The following is a 17,043-nucleotide window of genomic DNA, read 5'->3' as shown; positions in this document are numbered from 1 at the left end:
TTTTAGATTTATTAAGTACATTCACTCCGGTAGTGGATACGTATCTGTTTAATCAGGTATCTTCGATATAACAATTCGATAATAATTCAATAATAGCATTAAAAAATTGAAGTTTCTGTCGTAACTTGGAAACCTCTAAAAATTGTACTTCTTCCTCGCTTGTTTCTCAATGAGCGAAGGCCAAAGATTGTACAAGTACTGCGCAATCCCATACGGGAACCAGGGCACAACTACATTGCCTCTCACTTGTCTATCCATCGCGTCGATGCATCTCTTCGCCACGTAATCTACTTTGAGACCGCGCTGGTTTGGACCCGCGTTAATGGTCGCTGGGTCTGCATCGACGGCAGAGGCGCGGAAGTTGCCTTCGATAGTCGCCGGCAGGATGAAAGTGAAAGTAATCTTCGGATGCTCAATAGCGAGCGATTGAAATAATAGCAGTGATGAGGCTTTTGTAGCAGCATAAAGTGCCCGTGTCGGTGCTGGGATCACTGCGGCGACCGATGAGGCCAACAGAATAGATGGAGAAGTTGAGGTACGCGTTATCAAGGGGATAAAGGTCACCGCTGCAACAAAGGGCCCGTAGACATTTCCCTGGGTGGTTCGAGTAGCAATATCCAAAGCCTTCTGTATGTCGGTACTGTTCGCGTCGTTTTCCTCCCCTGGCTTTACGTTGGCCAGACTCATGACAGGCTGCACAGCAGAGACTCCAGCACATACGTGAAGGGAATCCAAACCACTCCATTCCGCAATTACTTTCTCTCTTACTCGCACCATATCTTGTACATCGCTGAAGTCGGCGACAACCCAGAAGCACTTCTCTCCGCACTCCTGGGCTAGTTTCGAGAGCGGTTCTTCGCGCCGTGCAACAAGGCACACACGAGCACCGCGAACTGCATATTGTTTAGCCACGGCGCGCCCAAGCCCGCTTGATGCCCCTATAATCAGAACCCGCTCTTCAGTTGGGCAAATGCTACTCTGTCTACTACGAGTAATATCCCGGGAGACGCGCCAGACGAAGGACAGAGTGGTAACTAAAATAACGAGTGTTGTTCCTGTCAAGGGGGCATATTCGAATCGTGATGACCAACCCGACATGTTGAATAATATGATTCGTACCTAAGGCAGATGAGCTTCAAGAGGTATTAACGTTGGCCGATCAGACGCCCCCAAAAAATAAATACCTACCTAAGGTATGTACATTCCCAGCTTAAGAGTCTTTTGCTAACGAGTCGGCCCGGATCAGATGGGGCGGGGTTCTTGACAGCTGTTTGTCTTATTCACATGTAAGTTTACCTGTTGCCACATCCACTCTATAGTCTTCACCCTCGTTCCTCATCTTCAAGCTCCCTTGATGATTCAGGTGCTTAATACCTAAGATTTGAGAGAGACAAGCAAGATAATATATTGTCGTCCACCATGTCTCTCCTGGCTATTCCGCACGAATTGTTACTACAGATAATGAAACATCTTCGAGATTCACAAGATGTTCAAACCCTCCAATCTGTTGCTCGTACTTGCAGGGAACTCCGTGAAGTCGCTGAGATGTACTTATATTCTACTGCTGAGTTTACCAGACTATCGTCCCTATATCGCTTTCTAGGTGCTGCTACCCGTGCCGACAAGCCTAATCGAAAAGGCTACCTACGAGATCTAAAACTGCTATACTCCAGTAATCATTATGACCCTTATTATAATCCGCCTTATCCTCCGGACCTCACCTTGTTTCCCAATTTGGAATCCTTCGTCTCGGAAAGTCCCGAATGCAAGCATCAATCCATCAAAGGAACTTACTGGGATTTTTTCAAGGAGTCTTATACACAAGCATTTACGCAAGCCTCCCTTCTAAACAAGTCCCTCGAAACTCCAAGACCTCTTCAAAATCTCAAATCTCGTAAGTCCCAACGTGGTCTCATGGCACATATATGATACTTACTTCCCAACGCAGTTACTCTCCATTGGACTGAATCAGGGACGAGATTTCGGGAGATAGCGCCGACGTGTCCAATCTTTTTACTTCCTCGACTACAATCCTTGGAAATATCCTGTGCCAGGATAGGCCAAAAGAAACCAGCTGATTGGGAAGCAGAAAAGCTCCAGGATTTTCAACACAAAACTATGCTCAGATCCTTAATCTTCACCGAATGCGTTGTTTCCCCTAAAGCTCTACACGCTATTCTCTCATTGCCGAAAGCGTTACAGAGCCTGGCCGTTTGTGAGATATTTTATCACCATGGGGTTATGGGTGACTCCTCCGCCATCAAGGATACCGATGCATTCAACGACGCCATTAACCAGCAGGCCCAGAGTCTCGAGAGCCTCCGTATCTATCATCGTTTTAACCAATATTCACGAGATGAGAAGACTCTAGTCCTCTCACTTTCCAACTTCCCAGCCCTTTCAAACCTTCAGCTTGGACCTTTTCGTGGAACGCTATTCAAATACACCCTTAATACGCCGGTTCCACCGGCTCTAAATTTCCTACGGCTTGATAAGTATGGAATATCGAGGTTAGAGCGGGGTCGTTCCTGTATGCTTCTTTCAGGTCTATCGGTCGAGGAGTTGCTAGCAAATTCGGAAACTTCCGGCCGACCATTCACGCTTGATATTTCACTCCAGCATCTCCCGCGTCTTCTTGGGAGGCCACTTTTCAACCGTAACGACGTGCGGCCAAAGATACGAAAACTTATAAATGAACTTGGGGAGCGATTTCAAAAGCTCCAAAACGCTTCCCGCCCTCGCCTAGAAGCGAACCCCGAATCTTCTCCAGATTGTAAAGCATATTCGCGTTTGCGCATTCTCACAAACAAGTCCCAGCACAAGATTCCACCACACCTACACAATGAAGCATTACCCAGATTCGTAGTTCGGTACGACTCGTCTCACCCAGGCCGATTTCTCGATAACCCCTATACTGCTAACCCACTCCCTCCCGATAGAGACTTTAGTAGTGACGACGAGGACATGGATATAGCTTTTCGTGACACCAACAACTCGGATCTTGATATGCATTAGGTACCTTTCAAATTCCTAATCTACGTACTTTACCGATCGCTATGAGACCCCGCGACTATGGCTTGGGTGGGGTGCATCACCTGTATTACATTCTCATGATAAAAGTCTAGTAAAAGTTTCCCATCTCAACCAAAACTAGGTCCCAATACGTACGATGTATCTGATCGGTCATTAAATCTGACCCATCCACGTCAGACTTGAGTATTTCATAAAACTTCAGCTAGGTAATTAGAGAGTCGAGGATATAATATAATTTATCATGCTCATCAAAGACTGCCCCCGGAATTTGGCCCTTATGTGTAGAAATAGAACGCGCCGTACAGGCGGCCGGCTCAGGAATCCTCGCACATCTCCTAATTTGCACCTTAAATATTTATACCAAGTATTCTTCTTATTTCTACATGGTCAAAAATACATGTCAATATGCCGTTATTCCTCGTGTTGGGCACCTGCTTTTTCATCCACAGCAAGTCGGCGAACGCACTTATATCCCCTAAATTTTCGAGCGGGCAGTTTCTCTTCAAACTATGAAAAATATAATTAGTCAAATGCGTGATAGACTCAAATATTCGTGTTTTCTACTACTTACCATTTCGTCAATCTCTTCTAATGTTCGTCCTTCATACCTTACTGTTAGCAACTGGTTCGTTGATTGATAGGAATCTGGTTTACCTTGGACCTCGGGTAGGAAGAAGTATACCCAGACCCCAGCTACGATTGAGCTTGGGAACCAGATATAACCGTATCGCGGGCCCCAATTTAGAGAATCGGGATTAATAAAATCTATAGGATCCATGATTAGTTCTTGAACCCATAGACCGGCTTTGATATGTGCTTTGGGATGCGTATCTAGTAACCTACAAGGAGCTGTGAAGGTAGTAAGCCAGGCGGCGAAGAATGCCACAGCTGCTGCCAACCCAAAGGTATAGCTACGTAGACGCTGTGATGGAAGTTCACCACCACACAACCAGGCATAAGTCGCGACCATTCCCTGCAAGTCTCTTGTTAGTCTCGATCATTATCCTCTTTGCTAAATGGTTTCAGTTCTTACATTGTAACTCATCATATAAAGACACGATAACGCTACAAGAACTTCACCTGTGGCCTTTGCGCCAGGGTTTTGGTCGTATACAACTGCGACGATTAATTGTAGGATGCCACAAATTCCAAGACCACCCATAAGAAGCACGCGACGTCGACCATACCGCACCACGATCAAGGAGTTCAGAACGATGGCAAATAGGCCAATTGCGCTGAGGACGCAACCCATCGCGAAGGGATTAGCTACCTTGGCCATAGTGAAGAAGTATGCCTTGTACGCTGGACAAAACTGTAAGTAACCTTCGATATGAGTGTTTTGGGTGGATGACTTTACAGATGATAAACATGGCACCTGTGGCAGCCTGTAGGGTTACTCCGCAGACGGCGAGAGTCGTACGTCTCCTATCTATGGGATTCTTGAACATATCTAACACGCTGACCTGACTACCCATCTCACGTTCTTTGTCAATAGCCGCCTTTATTTCCGCGACTTCGATGTCGACTTTCGCACCAGTCGGCCTTAGCCATTTAAGGGATTTGTGCCCATCTTCGATTCGATCTTGCAGGATCAGCCAGCGAGGAGACTCGGGTATAAAGAACAGACCAATGGTCAAGAACAGAGGAATAATGAAGATAAGTCCTAAAGGGATCAAATAAGCTGATCGATCAGGCCGTGATGCCGTTGCCCAATCCACGATTGTACCGATTAGTGTGCCCTAATAGGCTGAGTTAGAACTGATCAACCATATAGCGGCATGTTTGACTTACGAAAGAGGTGCAAAACTGGAACGCGGTAAGGAAGAGCCCGCGATATTTGGCTGGACTGCTCTCTTGAATAAATAGCTGAGAGAAAGTCATAAAGTAACCATTCGCTAATCCGTTCAGTAGCCGTCCAATATAAAGGGCATTGATATCTGTCGTAGTCATCATTATAATGTTAGAAACAACACAGCCAAGGCAAGCCATCCACAGACAGGCCTTTCGACCGAATTTGGCAGCTACCAAGCCTGCGGTAGCAGAGCTGACGAAGGCGCCAAGCGTCATCAGCGATGTAATTAGTTGCTGCCGCACCGTCGAGATGTTCCAACCGATTGCTGTGTTCGGAGCTGGATGGCCGTAGATCTATACAAATGCTGTTAGAATACGTAACCTAATAATCAAACATAGATACCCAAGGGATAATGCTTGGGTTCACGAACCTTGAGGAAACCTGGCATTGCCTGCATGCCTCCTATTAAACCGAAGTCAATACCATATTGAAACGGCGACAGGACCATGAGCCCGCAAGCCACAAAGCATCGCCAATGGGCGCGTATAGTGTCGTCGTCCTTGATCGTCATTTTTTACCTCTTCAGCGCGCCGCGCATTCTGTAAGCTGAATCGAGGTAAGCGGTCGTGTTTTTGAGATAAGAGCTACAGCGCCCTATACACCAGGCGAGGCGTGGTATTTACGTGTGCGCCAGGATGGCAACCATGCAAGTGCCGAAGGATCTATGGAATTCCCCAGGACGCCAAGAAGCGCTCATCTCGTTAGCTGACCTGTTACCCCATAACCCCAGGTTTGAGGATAGCTGCGGAGGTCCGGCAATATGGACAGTCTTATGGAGTTCTCCACACGCTCCAAGTCTCCGATAGAGCGCAACCCGTTAATCTAGGGCTATTCAGGCTGTTGTAGCACTCTATATTGCTACCAAAGGGCGAGCCCCTAACCTTTCCCTATAGATAATTAGCTAGCGAGGCACACGCGTAGATAACTCCACCATGTTAGCTTCCAGGATGGCAAATATTACCTAGCTAGCAGGATCTAGAGTTTCTAGACACATCTGATAGCCTTTAGCTAGACGCAGCGGTCACAGCTACGGAACCTTCAGCTCGGCAAATTTTTCGTTTACGATTCCTGTCACACACAGTCCTCTTCCCTCACCAATGAAGGCTATCTGTCTATCATAGAGGCGTCTACTGATGAAGAACAGCCACGAAGCAGTTTTGATTATTTCCACATATGCTAACCTCCTCCCCTTCTTCTTGCTATCGAAAAAGCCCAGGTAATCAGGAGATTATGGCGTACGTAATCTATTATTCATTAATTATCAACTCACACCCTGTAGTTTGCTTCAAATATCAAATGAGTCTAAACAATCAACGTTATGGTTGCAGTCAATGCACCTGTAGTGCAACAGGAACGGAGAAATAACACCTTCAAGACTCCAGGCGAAACCAACCTGTGTTTTGGGATATAGAGCTCTTAAGTGGCTAGGTGTGGTCACCCAAAGCAATATCACACCAGACACCGATAAAAGAGCAACTATCATGAGAGCGTTAGACCTACGACGAGCCAGTAAATAGGCGATCGCGCGATCTTAACTATCAAAATCAGGCTCAAAACGTTTGTCCAACTGTAGCTTGCCGCTCTTATGTTTCACTTGTGAAACATTAGGTATTAACATCCCGAGTACAGCATAAGCCCCTATTCAAATCGGATTACAGACCGCACCTACAGTAAGGTATATAAATTCGGCATTGCGCATTTCGATCCTGCAGAAAATTATCGTCGCATAATACGATACGACTATCAGGGGCAGGTGTGTAGTAATTTAGATAGAAGGATGTTGTTCATTGATCTCAAAGTAACGTTCCGTATTTCCGGTCCTTCGTGTTGAACATGTCGTGACGCGTGCTATTCTGATACATATATGCCTTATATCGAAATCCCAGCGCGTATCGTTACTGTATAGTCATTTCCATGAACAGATTTCCTTGAATCGACTAGGCCAATAGAAATATTCTAAGCGAGCGTTTGCAGATGATTGAATACAGTTTATCCTAGTGTTCAACACTCCCCCCTCAACTACATATGCCAAACCTCCTCTTGATGATACTAAGCCCCGCTTCCATCTCCCGGAAGCTGCTCGAGCCCTATTCATTCGTTAGCAATCAATTAAATAGGTAGCTAATGTATAGAATTTGACTTGCATCCTTCGGTGACCTCATCGACAGTGTTTGGAACAGAGCATTTGTTCGCTTCAGCAAAGTCCTGCGTCTTAACTCCCTCACAAGTGTTGCCGAAGCAAGCTCCATCCATTAGTCTCTGGAGTGCGTCGTCTTTCCATCCAAATACATAATCAGCGTGTTGACCGTATCCGGTACTAGCTCAACGTTAGCATCGTGGTTACATACGCGGATTTCATAGAGTGAATTACTTGTCTCCTGTACTCAGGACGAACGGTTGGGATCCATCCTCTGGCCAGTCATCTGGATTGTTAAACGCGGTTGTATCCCAGACAATCTATGAATACTTTAGCTTAGATTATATATTCTCAAGTAATACGGGCCTTATCGTATAAAATGGAGCCTTATAATCCGAATTTCTTATAAGAAAAGGGGTAGAGGTTGCGTACCTCGAGCATTAGTTGTGGAATTTTGATAGGGTGACTCGATGGACAGTCTCCGGTGGTAGCGAATGACGAGGGACCTCCGACAGGGTAGGCTACGTGGTCCTGATGGTTTGGACTGTCCAGGCGCTCTCCGTCCCAGCAACTATATTCACGATTAGTTTCCACTCGCCATATCCAGGTAATAAATATAAGTAATCTTACGTCGGAAAGTGGATATTAGATCGAATACCGCCTAAGCACGGCGTCGAGGGGAAAGTTTCGGTATCCAACTTTGGATCAGCACAAGGCGAATAATCGTCGCCCTTGAAGTCGGGGCCTGTAAAGCAACGAAAACAGCTCTGAGACTTTAAACCCGATCCTTTCTTCTCCCGACGCATAGAATCTCCGACAAGCATACGGAATCCCTAATTATAAGAATCAGTTATTACCAAAAGTATATTAACTTTTCATTGGCCCTACTGGTTTAAATGCAGTGACCGTCTTCTTGCCAGGCGAAAGGTAATAGACAGTAACGCCGCCTTGAGATCCCTCGAGAAACCTATTCGGGATTTGGGGCACTCGCTTGTAAGTACCGTTTCGCGCCTTGAAGTAAACATTTGCCGTCCAATAGTTGGAAAAGTCGTCGCTGAAGCTGCATGTCGTACAGGTAGCGAGAGACGAGACATCAGCAGATGAGATCGAATCATTAAAAGCATTCTATAAGATTTGAGTAGAGTATACTGAGAAGAGATATTAAGGAACGTACTCCTCCGACAATCTATGAAAGAATAAGCTAATAACATGGTTCAAGGGGGTTCTGAGAACCGTACCTGGTGAAGGTGCGGAGACGGATTCACTCCTGGATTTACGAGACTAGAGCAACACGAATTAGGCATAATCCAAGGAGCCGATCCTAGAGAACTCATATCTTACGGGTCAAGCCGTTCGATGACAACCTGGGAACATCCGAATCGAACAAGGCTATTAGCTCCGGGTCCTTTTATTGGAGTTACCTGCGGCGCCGCATCGATGAGCGCCGCAAAGGATAGTAACGTAGACCAAAACATTATAGCTCGTCCAAGCGAACCAAGAGATGCGATGGGGTATTTTTCTATGGAGGAAAGATGAACAAGCGTAGGCAGTAATGCGAACCACATTGTCGACGAAAAATAAGCCATAATAAGCTAAAAGTTTCTCAATATATCAGTAACATATGCCGGTCGTATGCTCTTTGATATAACTACACGGTAGTAATCTATATTGATTGTTAATATGATACTGGCCACTCCAATCCTGGCTCTGGCCCCTAGGATATAAACAGATGTAACCAAAGGAACTGTTCATTGGCCTATGGCTATTTTCCCATAACTACCGGGTACATATACTCAAGTCTTAATTGCGATTTTTAAAAGCCCAAGGGAAATTCCCCTTTCACGTCACTGGTGCCCTCCAGTGTTGATAAGGAAGTTTAAAAATAGTATCAGGGAGTTTTAAGATTCCTAACTATGTGGGCTACGACCAATTTTGACAGCGATAGGAAGCTATATATTGGGTCAATCATTAGCTACCTAGATAGAATATACGAGAGGGCACGGTTATGCTAGATTGCCCTTTGTTCCTCAATGCTACTCCATGCAGAGTACTCATGGTATTGCAGAATAAAACTATGCATAAAAGAAGCAAGAAATACTTAAGCATACTAGTTATAAGTAGGATTCGTAAATGTATAATACAATCTACCCTCCGATACGTAAACTTCATGCCTTGTAAATGCCCATCTCCATACCTAATATATGCGCTTCCAACCCAATTCCAAGGTATCTAGCCGATCGCCATGCATAATATCTAATATAAAACTATATGTACTCACTTCCACGTAGTTGAACCGTGGTAAGGAAATAAACGTATGGAAATAAATGATAAATGAGAAAAGGGGGGAGGAAGTCCAACTCATGTAATCATAACATGCTAACACACATCAAGGCCATGCTGCCTCCACCCCCAGCAACTGATCCATAATGCTGACAGCAGCAGTCCGATGCGCTTCAATATCGACGTTTAAAAGGAACTCAAACTTGTGCCGCAAGTGTTGCTGAAGCAGATCCGCATTGAGCCCGACCCCCGGTGCGCGACCTGTGATAAGCAATCCCGTCTCGGCACTTAACCGCGTAGCCTCTTCGGCTCGGGGCCGGCACACCTGGTCAAAAGCTCGGAGGGCAGCCGCAATCGCAGCTTTCGACGGTAACCGACCGATAAGTGTGCTCAGGAGTAACGCCTCCTCGATGGAAAGGCTTATGTTAGCGCCCTGGAATGGCAGCATGCTATGGGCGGAGTCTCCGATTAGGCAGATATTCTCAGTCACGTAAGTTGGCGCTGGCCGGTGTTCGAGCAAGCAAAGAGCGGCGACTTGCACAGTATATACACTCAAGATAAGCCGGAAGGGTGTTAGTTGAGACTAAGATCTCTTCACGGGATAAATTTCACTTACATCGATCGTACCCTGACAAACCGGTACTCTATTGCTTGAGAACGCTTCCCGGAACTCGTCTGGAGTGAACAGCTTTGCCCATGACGGTTCCGACAGTCCATCGTCCTCCCCAATGTCATCTGCTTTACCGCACACAATGATCTGGACTTCATTGCCGTTATCTAGCAAATCATAGATGATAGTAGTTCCATCTCCAATCCAACCTACATGGAGGGGGCTGCTTGGGTCTAAAGAATGCGTGCCCATTAGCTGCTGTGCCCGCTGGAGAGGTACTTTGATAGGCAACCCCCAAAACCCTGTAGAATGCGGCTTGACTAGAGATTCATCGGCACCAAGAACAAGCTGTCGCGTGAAGCCGTGGGTGCCGTCCGCGCCGATTACGATGTCATATTTCTTTGTTGATCCATCCGCAAAGGTGAGTAATAGTCCTTGCCCTGAGGGTAGTTCCGTGACAGATGTTATCCGCGTACCGGGATGTATCATATGCGGCGGTACACAATCAAGCATCTCCATTACAAAAGCCTGACGGCTGACATTCTTCTTGCAGTTTTCACTGAAGCCGTTGATCTCTATCTCTCTTCCAACATGAGGACCAGCAGCCACTCGTGTCTCAGTTGTAGTGAGTACGGCACCGGCACGGTCGAGGCAGAATTCCAACTCCGGATCGATAGTAGCTAGAATATCCTGTGCTCTTGATGTGAAAGCAAATCCCGCACCCTCATCTCTAAGCGTAGGCCGCGACTCGTACATATCAACAGTAAGATGAGGATACCGCAAAAGCCCGCGCAAAACTGCAGCGCCAGCTAACCCCCCGCCTATGATGGCAACTCTTATTGCCGAAGGAGAACTTGACATTTCTCTTGGAAGGTCCGTATGTAGCTAAAGGAATGGTATGAAAGAAAGGGCGAACTAGTGATGAGATGACTTCTAAGATAAGTTGTTAGTGATATTGGATTCCATAATCAGCAGAGGAGGCCTTTTAAAAAGGCAACCTCCTGATATATGTTTCGGCATTGTTTAAATAAAGCTATCAAGAAACATGCTTTATTCATGGTGATCAAGGGTTATTCTAAGCATCACCTGCTCTGTATCAGGATGTGAGCTGTGCAGCTATGCTCTCATGCGGTGCGGGTCGAACATGACCCTTGCTGGGATGTCATGATTCTAATACATCCCGCCATTCCATTCTTAGCATAGGAGTAGGAAAGCTTTACACGCAATAGACTTTACTCTATGGGGGGAATATAGGGCTGAGAAGTCATGTAGATCTACACTAGGTTGTAGGATCAGTGGAGGTTTGACCAGCATAGGAGGTGTATGTATAGTGTGTATCGGATCGAAGAATGAAAGAAGTCCTAATCCAAGAACATGACTGGCGAAAGCAGTAGTGATCTTCCAATTTATGTAATCATCTAACTGCATAGAACACGGCGTAACAGCTAATAAGGGCATAATCTTTGCATGGCTCAGTGAGAAGGGATCGTCCTTAGCCTCAAGTTCCAAATCTTACAACATTAAAAACTACTTGCGACAAAGGCGCTGGAGCATTTACTCTATTTGGCAATCGACGCGAAGTATTCTGGACTAGCCGCATTAAATATACCTTAGCCAATCTTCAAGCCGTATTTAGATCTTATGGGACTCTGCGAGATCATCTTGACCAGGGTTTACCAGTTGCGATTGGCTGGTAAAGTCCATCCCAAAGACTGGGCAGTGAAAATCCAATCCATCCTAGGCACCCGTATTTTTTGATTCTAGCGACGGCACAAAAAGATCAGGGCCAATTGCTGAACCACAGGTAATATAAGGTCCCGTGTGTAATACTAAATGCATAGCAGTAATTCGACGATGGTTTTGAAACATTCCAATTTCCCCGAGTCTCCTTAGTATCCTTATTTATTTATCTTAACAGGTTAGTCTCGCCTTTACGTAGGATACTTAGATATTTCATAACCCAGCTGCCCAGAGACTAATATAGCTTACCTACCTAGATACCTAGTCAACGGAAAAGCCGAAGTTGAGGTCGGTGAGATCCAACGACAAATAGGCACCTGAATTGTCGATACTGAGAATAGTCTCAAACTTGACAAAGACCCCATCATGATACAGCTGTAACCCCTCGGACCGAGTTCTATATCCCGGTCGACAGATCTTTTCTAGATCTACAATTTGACGGCTCTAATTGGCCAATTGACAGAATGATATTCCTGATTTGCAATCGGTATCTCTTAGAGACCCAAACAAGGGTCTGTAAACTAGTGCCGTTCGCTACCAGCCGTTTTTATACAGATCTAAGTGATATGTTTTAATGAGTGGCCAGCTCGAAGGTTGACTTTAGTCTTTAGTTATGCAATTTTGATGGAGAAAGCAGATAAATCACCTGCCACCTGGTAGCGAATGGCGCTAGTTTACAGACCCTTGTTTGGGTCTCTACTATGTAAGAGATAGCACCCCGGTTCAGGCAGCGATATTTTGTTCATGTGATGAAAAGGTTTGCTGCATAGCGATTGCTAAAGTTGAAACTATCCATATGCTATAAAAGGTCACTGTCGCGAACGAATCACCGAGTGTTAATTATGGGTTACGGCGGATTCAGCACGGGGAATAATTGCATCTTAGGTAGAGAGAGTAGGAGTCAGCGTTAAGGGTATCGATTCGAGTTTCCCCATCAGCAAAAGGGATATGAGAGGTAGAGATGGTTGGCGTCTGACCAGTTAGTATGGGCATATTTTGTTAAGGCTAAGTACCTAAGGTAGTTAAGACCGAGGTTTACAATAAGGTAACTTTCGATTAATGCCTTTTTATTTGTTCTAAGAACTAATTCGTCGTCACCTATCTAAACACGATTCAGAGAGGAGTTCCCGAGCTACGAGCTCATTTCCAAAGGTTGGGTTTTAGACAAGCGCGTTCGTATGTTGGGGGTATCATCTACTTGCATCTTAAACCTTTTCCATCATTGTCATCATCATAAACTTCTACTGACCCCGTCACATCAAATCCCATAGCCGCTATCGTACCGCAAAAATCCCCCTTTTCTCCCCTCAACTATCGGCGGCGTCTAACTTGGCATATATCGTATGCTCCTATTCAGTAAGGCTTGAACACCACCGTCTCTAGGCTGACATGCCTAGAGACTTGAGGATCAATGTCCAAATTTTGGTGTTATCAAGTGTATCTATCGCAAACTTTTCTTAACCTAGAGGTCAGCGATGTGAGTTGAAGTGATATAACTACCCTAGAAGCTTGTTTATGTTTCTAACAGCTTCCAAGTTGCATTAGATCTCCTCCACTAAGCTACCTACAGAGGGCGAAATCCAGCCTCTTCGAGCTGTTTACCCTCTGGTAGCATTGGACGACCCTGCATAGGAAATGGCCAAAATAATGGATTATCTAGGCTTTTAGCGGCATGCACCACCGGTCCGGCGCCGCTTCCAGATCCAAAACTAGGCATTGGATCTTGTTCAGACCCTCCCTTATCTTGACTACCATCTGTGATGCCCTCCATTTTCTCCTCGCGGCCAAAATGCGTTTGCGACGTGGGTGAATCGGACCTTCCTTGTGCGCCTCCGGGACCGCCAGCATCTCGTGCGCCCCAAGAACAAAGAACGTCGTTCTTGCTGACGTTAGGTGCAAAGAAATTTAGGCTGTTAGTCGTCGGTCGAACCGAGTTTTCAATTTCCTCTGATACACCCGTGCTGGGCGGTATATCTACTTCAATCCCCCACTTTTTCGCAAGGAACTGTAAAATGTTCAGTGCTTGATGAGCAAAATGATGGCATGGTGCCATCTCAGCTAAGTGTGCTATGCCTTGTCTCAGGGCTTCAGCCACCTTCGGGCTCGGCTTTGCAGTGGTCGTACTGGAGGGCGAGATTGGTTCTAGTTCACCTCTGTTGCTAGAAGATAATTGCCTACGGTCGTGTTCGGTCTCGGTCTCTTCAGGTTTCACTGTCGAGGGGTTCGACATTTCCGCCGGCGAAGTAGATGATGCCTTAGAAGTATCGGCACCTATAGCCAGATGCATTATAGAGGATGTAAGTACAAAGTATGGTACAAATGACGGCGTACGGCGAAGCGTATATAGCTGGGAATATGAACGAAGGAGGCCTTGGATAGCATCTGCGGCTTGAGCACAGACGTCGCGAGGAAGTATGCTTGAACCAATAATTCGTAGTTTGATGAGAGGCCGAAAAAGAAGTAAAATGGCGAAGTGATAATACATACTAATAGACCAATGAGCCAAATTATACAGCATAACCGCATGGAATAACTTACTGGGCGAAAAGGACCGCAGGCGTAAAGTTGTGCCCTAATCGCAAAACCTCGGGGATCCTATCATACCAATTCAGGTATTGCGTATAAATACTGAGTAGGTCTCTGCTTGTAATGGGTTTGCCAGGAGAATGCAAGACATATAGCGACTGATGAACAAGCTCACTAAGCTCGCAGAAGCATTTATAAACAGACCTTACATTCGATGGCTGCTCGCAAGATCGCTGTAGGGGGGCGCCTATACTATTGGTTAGAATGCGCATCATACCACCTATCCCGTGAGAAACCCTAACTAACGTATCTGTTCATTTAACTTACCATCATCTGTATAGGGGACCCACAAAGAAGCCTCTATGTCATCAATAATGGCAGGTTTTGGTGGTAATTGCGGGTAGCAAGAACATTGTGGTAGAGAACCGGTCGCTAGGGACCATGCGCTTTATATACGTCAGCTGGAGCACTGGAGATAATCGGTGATGCGCTTACTGGTCTAAGGCAAACGCACCCCAAAACGTTGCGGCCTGTACGGCTATCTCATCCTCGTCACCATCGTTCTGCAGGCGGTGGAGTCCCATTTCGACGGCTAACCGTATGCTTTGTCCCGCGTAATACCAGGATTCCGAATCTCTCCCGCAACTCGCCTCCCGAATAGACATTATCCCCAAGGCCTGAATAGTGGTCAGAGTATGATGGTCGCTTTCCCGATTAAAAAGTCTTAGACATTCCTTAAAGAAGTGATCGCCCGCGGTGCGCGGGTCATTTGGATTTGCCCGTGTATTCGGTTGCGTCGAGAAGCGGCAGCCGAGAGCCAGCAATGCATTCACTAGTGTCGACGAGCAATAACGATCCCTCCCGCTGATAAAGTCTCTCATGAAATGCTCCTTGCTCAGAGACGCAAACGTCGGGTATTCCCAGCAGAAATAGAGCGCCAAAAGATGCGATACCAAGCCACTGTCCCCGGTGACTGTGGTCCACGAGCCAGGAGGGACTTTCATTTCGGGAGAATTCAATGGCGTAAGAATTTGGTCTGCTCCACGGTATCGGGACCCTTCCGCCGTCGATGACTGCTCTTGGAGCCACGTGCCAACACGAGACCGTGGGGGTGCCTCAGAGGTCCACTGCATGATATCGGGATGAGAGTCGCTACGGGTGGACACGGTCTGACTGTGTGATGAGAAGTTCCAAGGGCTATTTGGATCGAAATCCTGGTTCATAGGATGGGCCTGGGCCGTCGCAGGGCTTATTCCCATGGTATTATAACCTCCAGGACCGGCGAGCGTACCGCCATAAGTTGAAAGAGGAGGTAGGTTAACTCCGCCCCTAGCTTCGCCTGGCCGTGCGAACCCGGGCCCAGCAGAAGCTAAGGCAGCACTACCACCTAACCATTCCGATATCCCTTCGACGGACTGCCCTTGCCGCAGCCTCTGCAAAACCTCCTCAACTAAATCGGGGCGGACGAGAGCGGAAAAGACGGAATCGCTTTGGCGCTGTTGACGTCGCAGCGCTTCGATCTCGTGACGTAAATTTTCCTTGGATTGTCGCACAGGAATCTCGTATATGCATTCGACATCCTTCTGCGATTTGCACCGACCGCATGGCTTTTGGCCGTCGCACTTAGCGCGCTTCTTCCGGCACTCGGTACACGCATTAGGTGTGACAACGCCGAGACCCCTCCTCCGTTTAGACAACTGCTGATTCGGAGTACTGCCGGTTCCGGAAGCGCCAGAGGGCACGGAGGCTTCATGTTTCGGGGTGGGTTTGGACGAAGTAGACGTCTGGCCAGTAGATGGTCCGCTACCTGGATCCCCCTCCATCGTAGCGGGTTCAAGACTAGCAGGAGAGCATGCTCAGATCAGAGAGATGGGGACAGAGACGTAAATACACCTCTCGCCAGCTAGACGATAATGATGAATGATTCAAGAGGCGCGTCGCGCGTGCGACCTACTCTGAGAGAAGGAGTACTTGGATCAGATTACCAGAGCAAGTAAGATGAGATATAGCGGTGGGTGCGATCCGAAGAGATTCCCTCGCAATATACAACCGAATATACAACCGAATATACAGACGAATATACAGACGGAAGTGGGAAACGCGCGGGGCAGTTTGACTTTTGAGATTGTTTTCGCAATTCGACAAGCAGGAGAGAGGTAATACAAAATTGCACTATTGCACTATATAAATGCTCCGTGTTCGGCCTGATAGAATAGGTAGCGCATGAAAATAATCACTATCCATATACTTGTTGTATGTGTAAAGGAAAAAAGCAATTGTTCAAAATTAAGTTTGGGATTTCAAGGATGACAGCTTTCACGCTAGCTTTTCTGCATATGTACAATACTGTAGCACTTGCCCCGGCTTTACCTTTGCATACCTGATACCTACCTAGGTACCTAGGTACCAACCTACATGTATGTATGTAGGTAACTAACACATATAGTAGTAGACACAATTGATATAGGATAAGTATGGAGGACAGGGCTAGTACCTACATCCTAGGTTCCAACAGCTGTTGTGTAATAGAAACGAGAAAAGACCTGGTGCATACGTCCAATTTACATTATAAGTTTCTGTTAATTATATTAGGTAGTTAATATCAAGTATGTATATTATGTAACTAGACAAACGATGAGCGGGTACTGAAACATGAACGTAAATGGAAGAGCGGGGGAAAAATAATAAAGGGATTTTAAGATTTAACGGCGGGTAATAAAGCGAAAACCGCTAAATTGTTAATATATTAAAATAATTTATAGGTTTAAATATTAAAATATTAAAATATTAAAAAAATAAAATAATAAAATAATAAAAAAATAAATATATATATATTTTATAATTATTAATATATATAAATAATAT

The 17,043-nt window shown here is 46.0% G+C and overlaps 6 protein-coding genes across 6 annotated transcripts; 1 reads left to right on the top strand and 5 right to left on the bottom strand.

Annotated features, from left to right (window-relative positions):
- Positions 1–25: 25 nt before the first annotated feature.
- Positions 26–1,259, bottom strand: F5Y00DRAFT_202498 (NAD(P)-binding protein). Its single transcript, XM_048005374.1, has one exon. It carries the CDS (start codon positions 1,096–1,098, stop codon positions 136–138), a length of 963 nt encoding a protein of 320 aa, XP_047860185.1. The 5' UTR covers positions 1,099–1,259; the 3' UTR covers positions 26–135.
- Positions 1,260–3,280, top strand: F5Y00DRAFT_202499 (uncharacterized protein). The gene is made up of 2 exons (XM_048005375.1): positions 1,260–1,894; positions 1,949–3,280. Exons 1-2 carry the CDS (start codon positions 1,420–1,422, stop codon positions 3,013–3,015), a joined length of 1,542 nt encoding a protein of 513 aa, XP_047860184.1. The 5' UTR covers positions 1,260–1,419; the 3' UTR covers positions 3,016–3,280.
- Positions 3,281–3,444: 164 nt separating this feature from the next.
- On the bottom strand, positions 3,445–5,396 carry F5Y00DRAFT_256132 (general substrate transporter; the record flags this gene model as incomplete). Its single annotated transcript, XM_048010367.1, has 8 exons — positions 3,445–3,540; positions 3,605–3,633; positions 3,688–3,798; positions 3,877–4,006; positions 4,067–4,335; positions 4,391–4,772; positions 4,825–5,178; positions 5,256–5,396. The coding sequence occupies 8 exons, from the start codon at positions 5,394–5,396 to the stop codon at positions 3,445–3,447; spliced, it is 1,512 nt and encodes a 503-aa protein (XP_047860183.1).
- A 1,538-nt stretch (positions 5,397–6,934) lies between these two features.
- F5Y00DRAFT_256131 (uncharacterized protein) lies at positions 6,935–8,497 on the bottom strand (the record flags this gene model as incomplete). The annotated part of the gene is made up of 8 exons (XM_048010366.1): positions 6,935–6,961; positions 7,043–7,202; positions 7,257–7,342; positions 7,455–7,593; positions 7,653–7,855; positions 7,911–8,147; positions 8,261–8,303; positions 8,364–8,497. 8 exons carry the CDS (start codon positions 8,495–8,497, stop codon positions 6,935–6,937), a joined length of 1,029 nt encoding a protein of 342 aa, XP_047860182.1.
- Positions 8,498–9,331: 834 nt separating this feature from the next.
- Positions 9,332–10,939, bottom strand: F5Y00DRAFT_202487 (FAD/NAD(P)-binding domain-containing protein). The gene is made up of 2 exons (XM_048005373.1): positions 9,919–10,939; positions 9,332–9,864 (listed from the first exon to the last, which is right to left on the bottom strand). The coding sequence occupies exons 1-2, from the start codon at positions 10,771–10,773 to the stop codon at positions 9,409–9,411; spliced, it is 1,311 nt and encodes a 436-aa protein (XP_047860181.1). The 5' UTR covers positions 10,774–10,939; the 3' UTR covers positions 9,332–9,408.
- A 1,897-nt stretch (positions 10,940–12,836) lies between these two features.
- On the bottom strand, positions 12,837–16,175 carry F5Y00DRAFT_202451 (nitrogen assimilation transcription factor nirA). The gene is made up of 4 exons (XM_048005372.1): positions 14,674–16,175; positions 14,506–14,624; positions 14,191–14,425; positions 12,837–14,138 (listed from the first exon to the last, which is right to left on the bottom strand). The coding sequence occupies exons 1-4, from the start codon at positions 15,999–16,001 to the stop codon at positions 13,217–13,219; spliced, it is 2,604 nt and encodes an 867-aa protein (XP_047860180.1). The 5' UTR covers positions 16,002–16,175; the 3' UTR covers positions 12,837–13,216.
- Positions 16,176–17,043: the final 868 nt, after the last annotated feature.

Source organism: Daldinia vernicosa, assembly GCF_022497035.1.
Source record: "Daldinia vernicosa strain CBS 139.73 unplaced genomic scaffold F5Y00scaffold_79, whole genome shotgun sequence".
Classification (NCBI taxonomy): Eukaryota; Fungi; Ascomycota; class Sordariomycetes; order Xylariales; family Hypoxylaceae; genus Daldinia; species Daldinia vernicosa.
The sequence above is the reverse complement of the archived record's forward strand: the minus strand, read 5'-3'. Positions and strand labels throughout refer to the sequence as shown.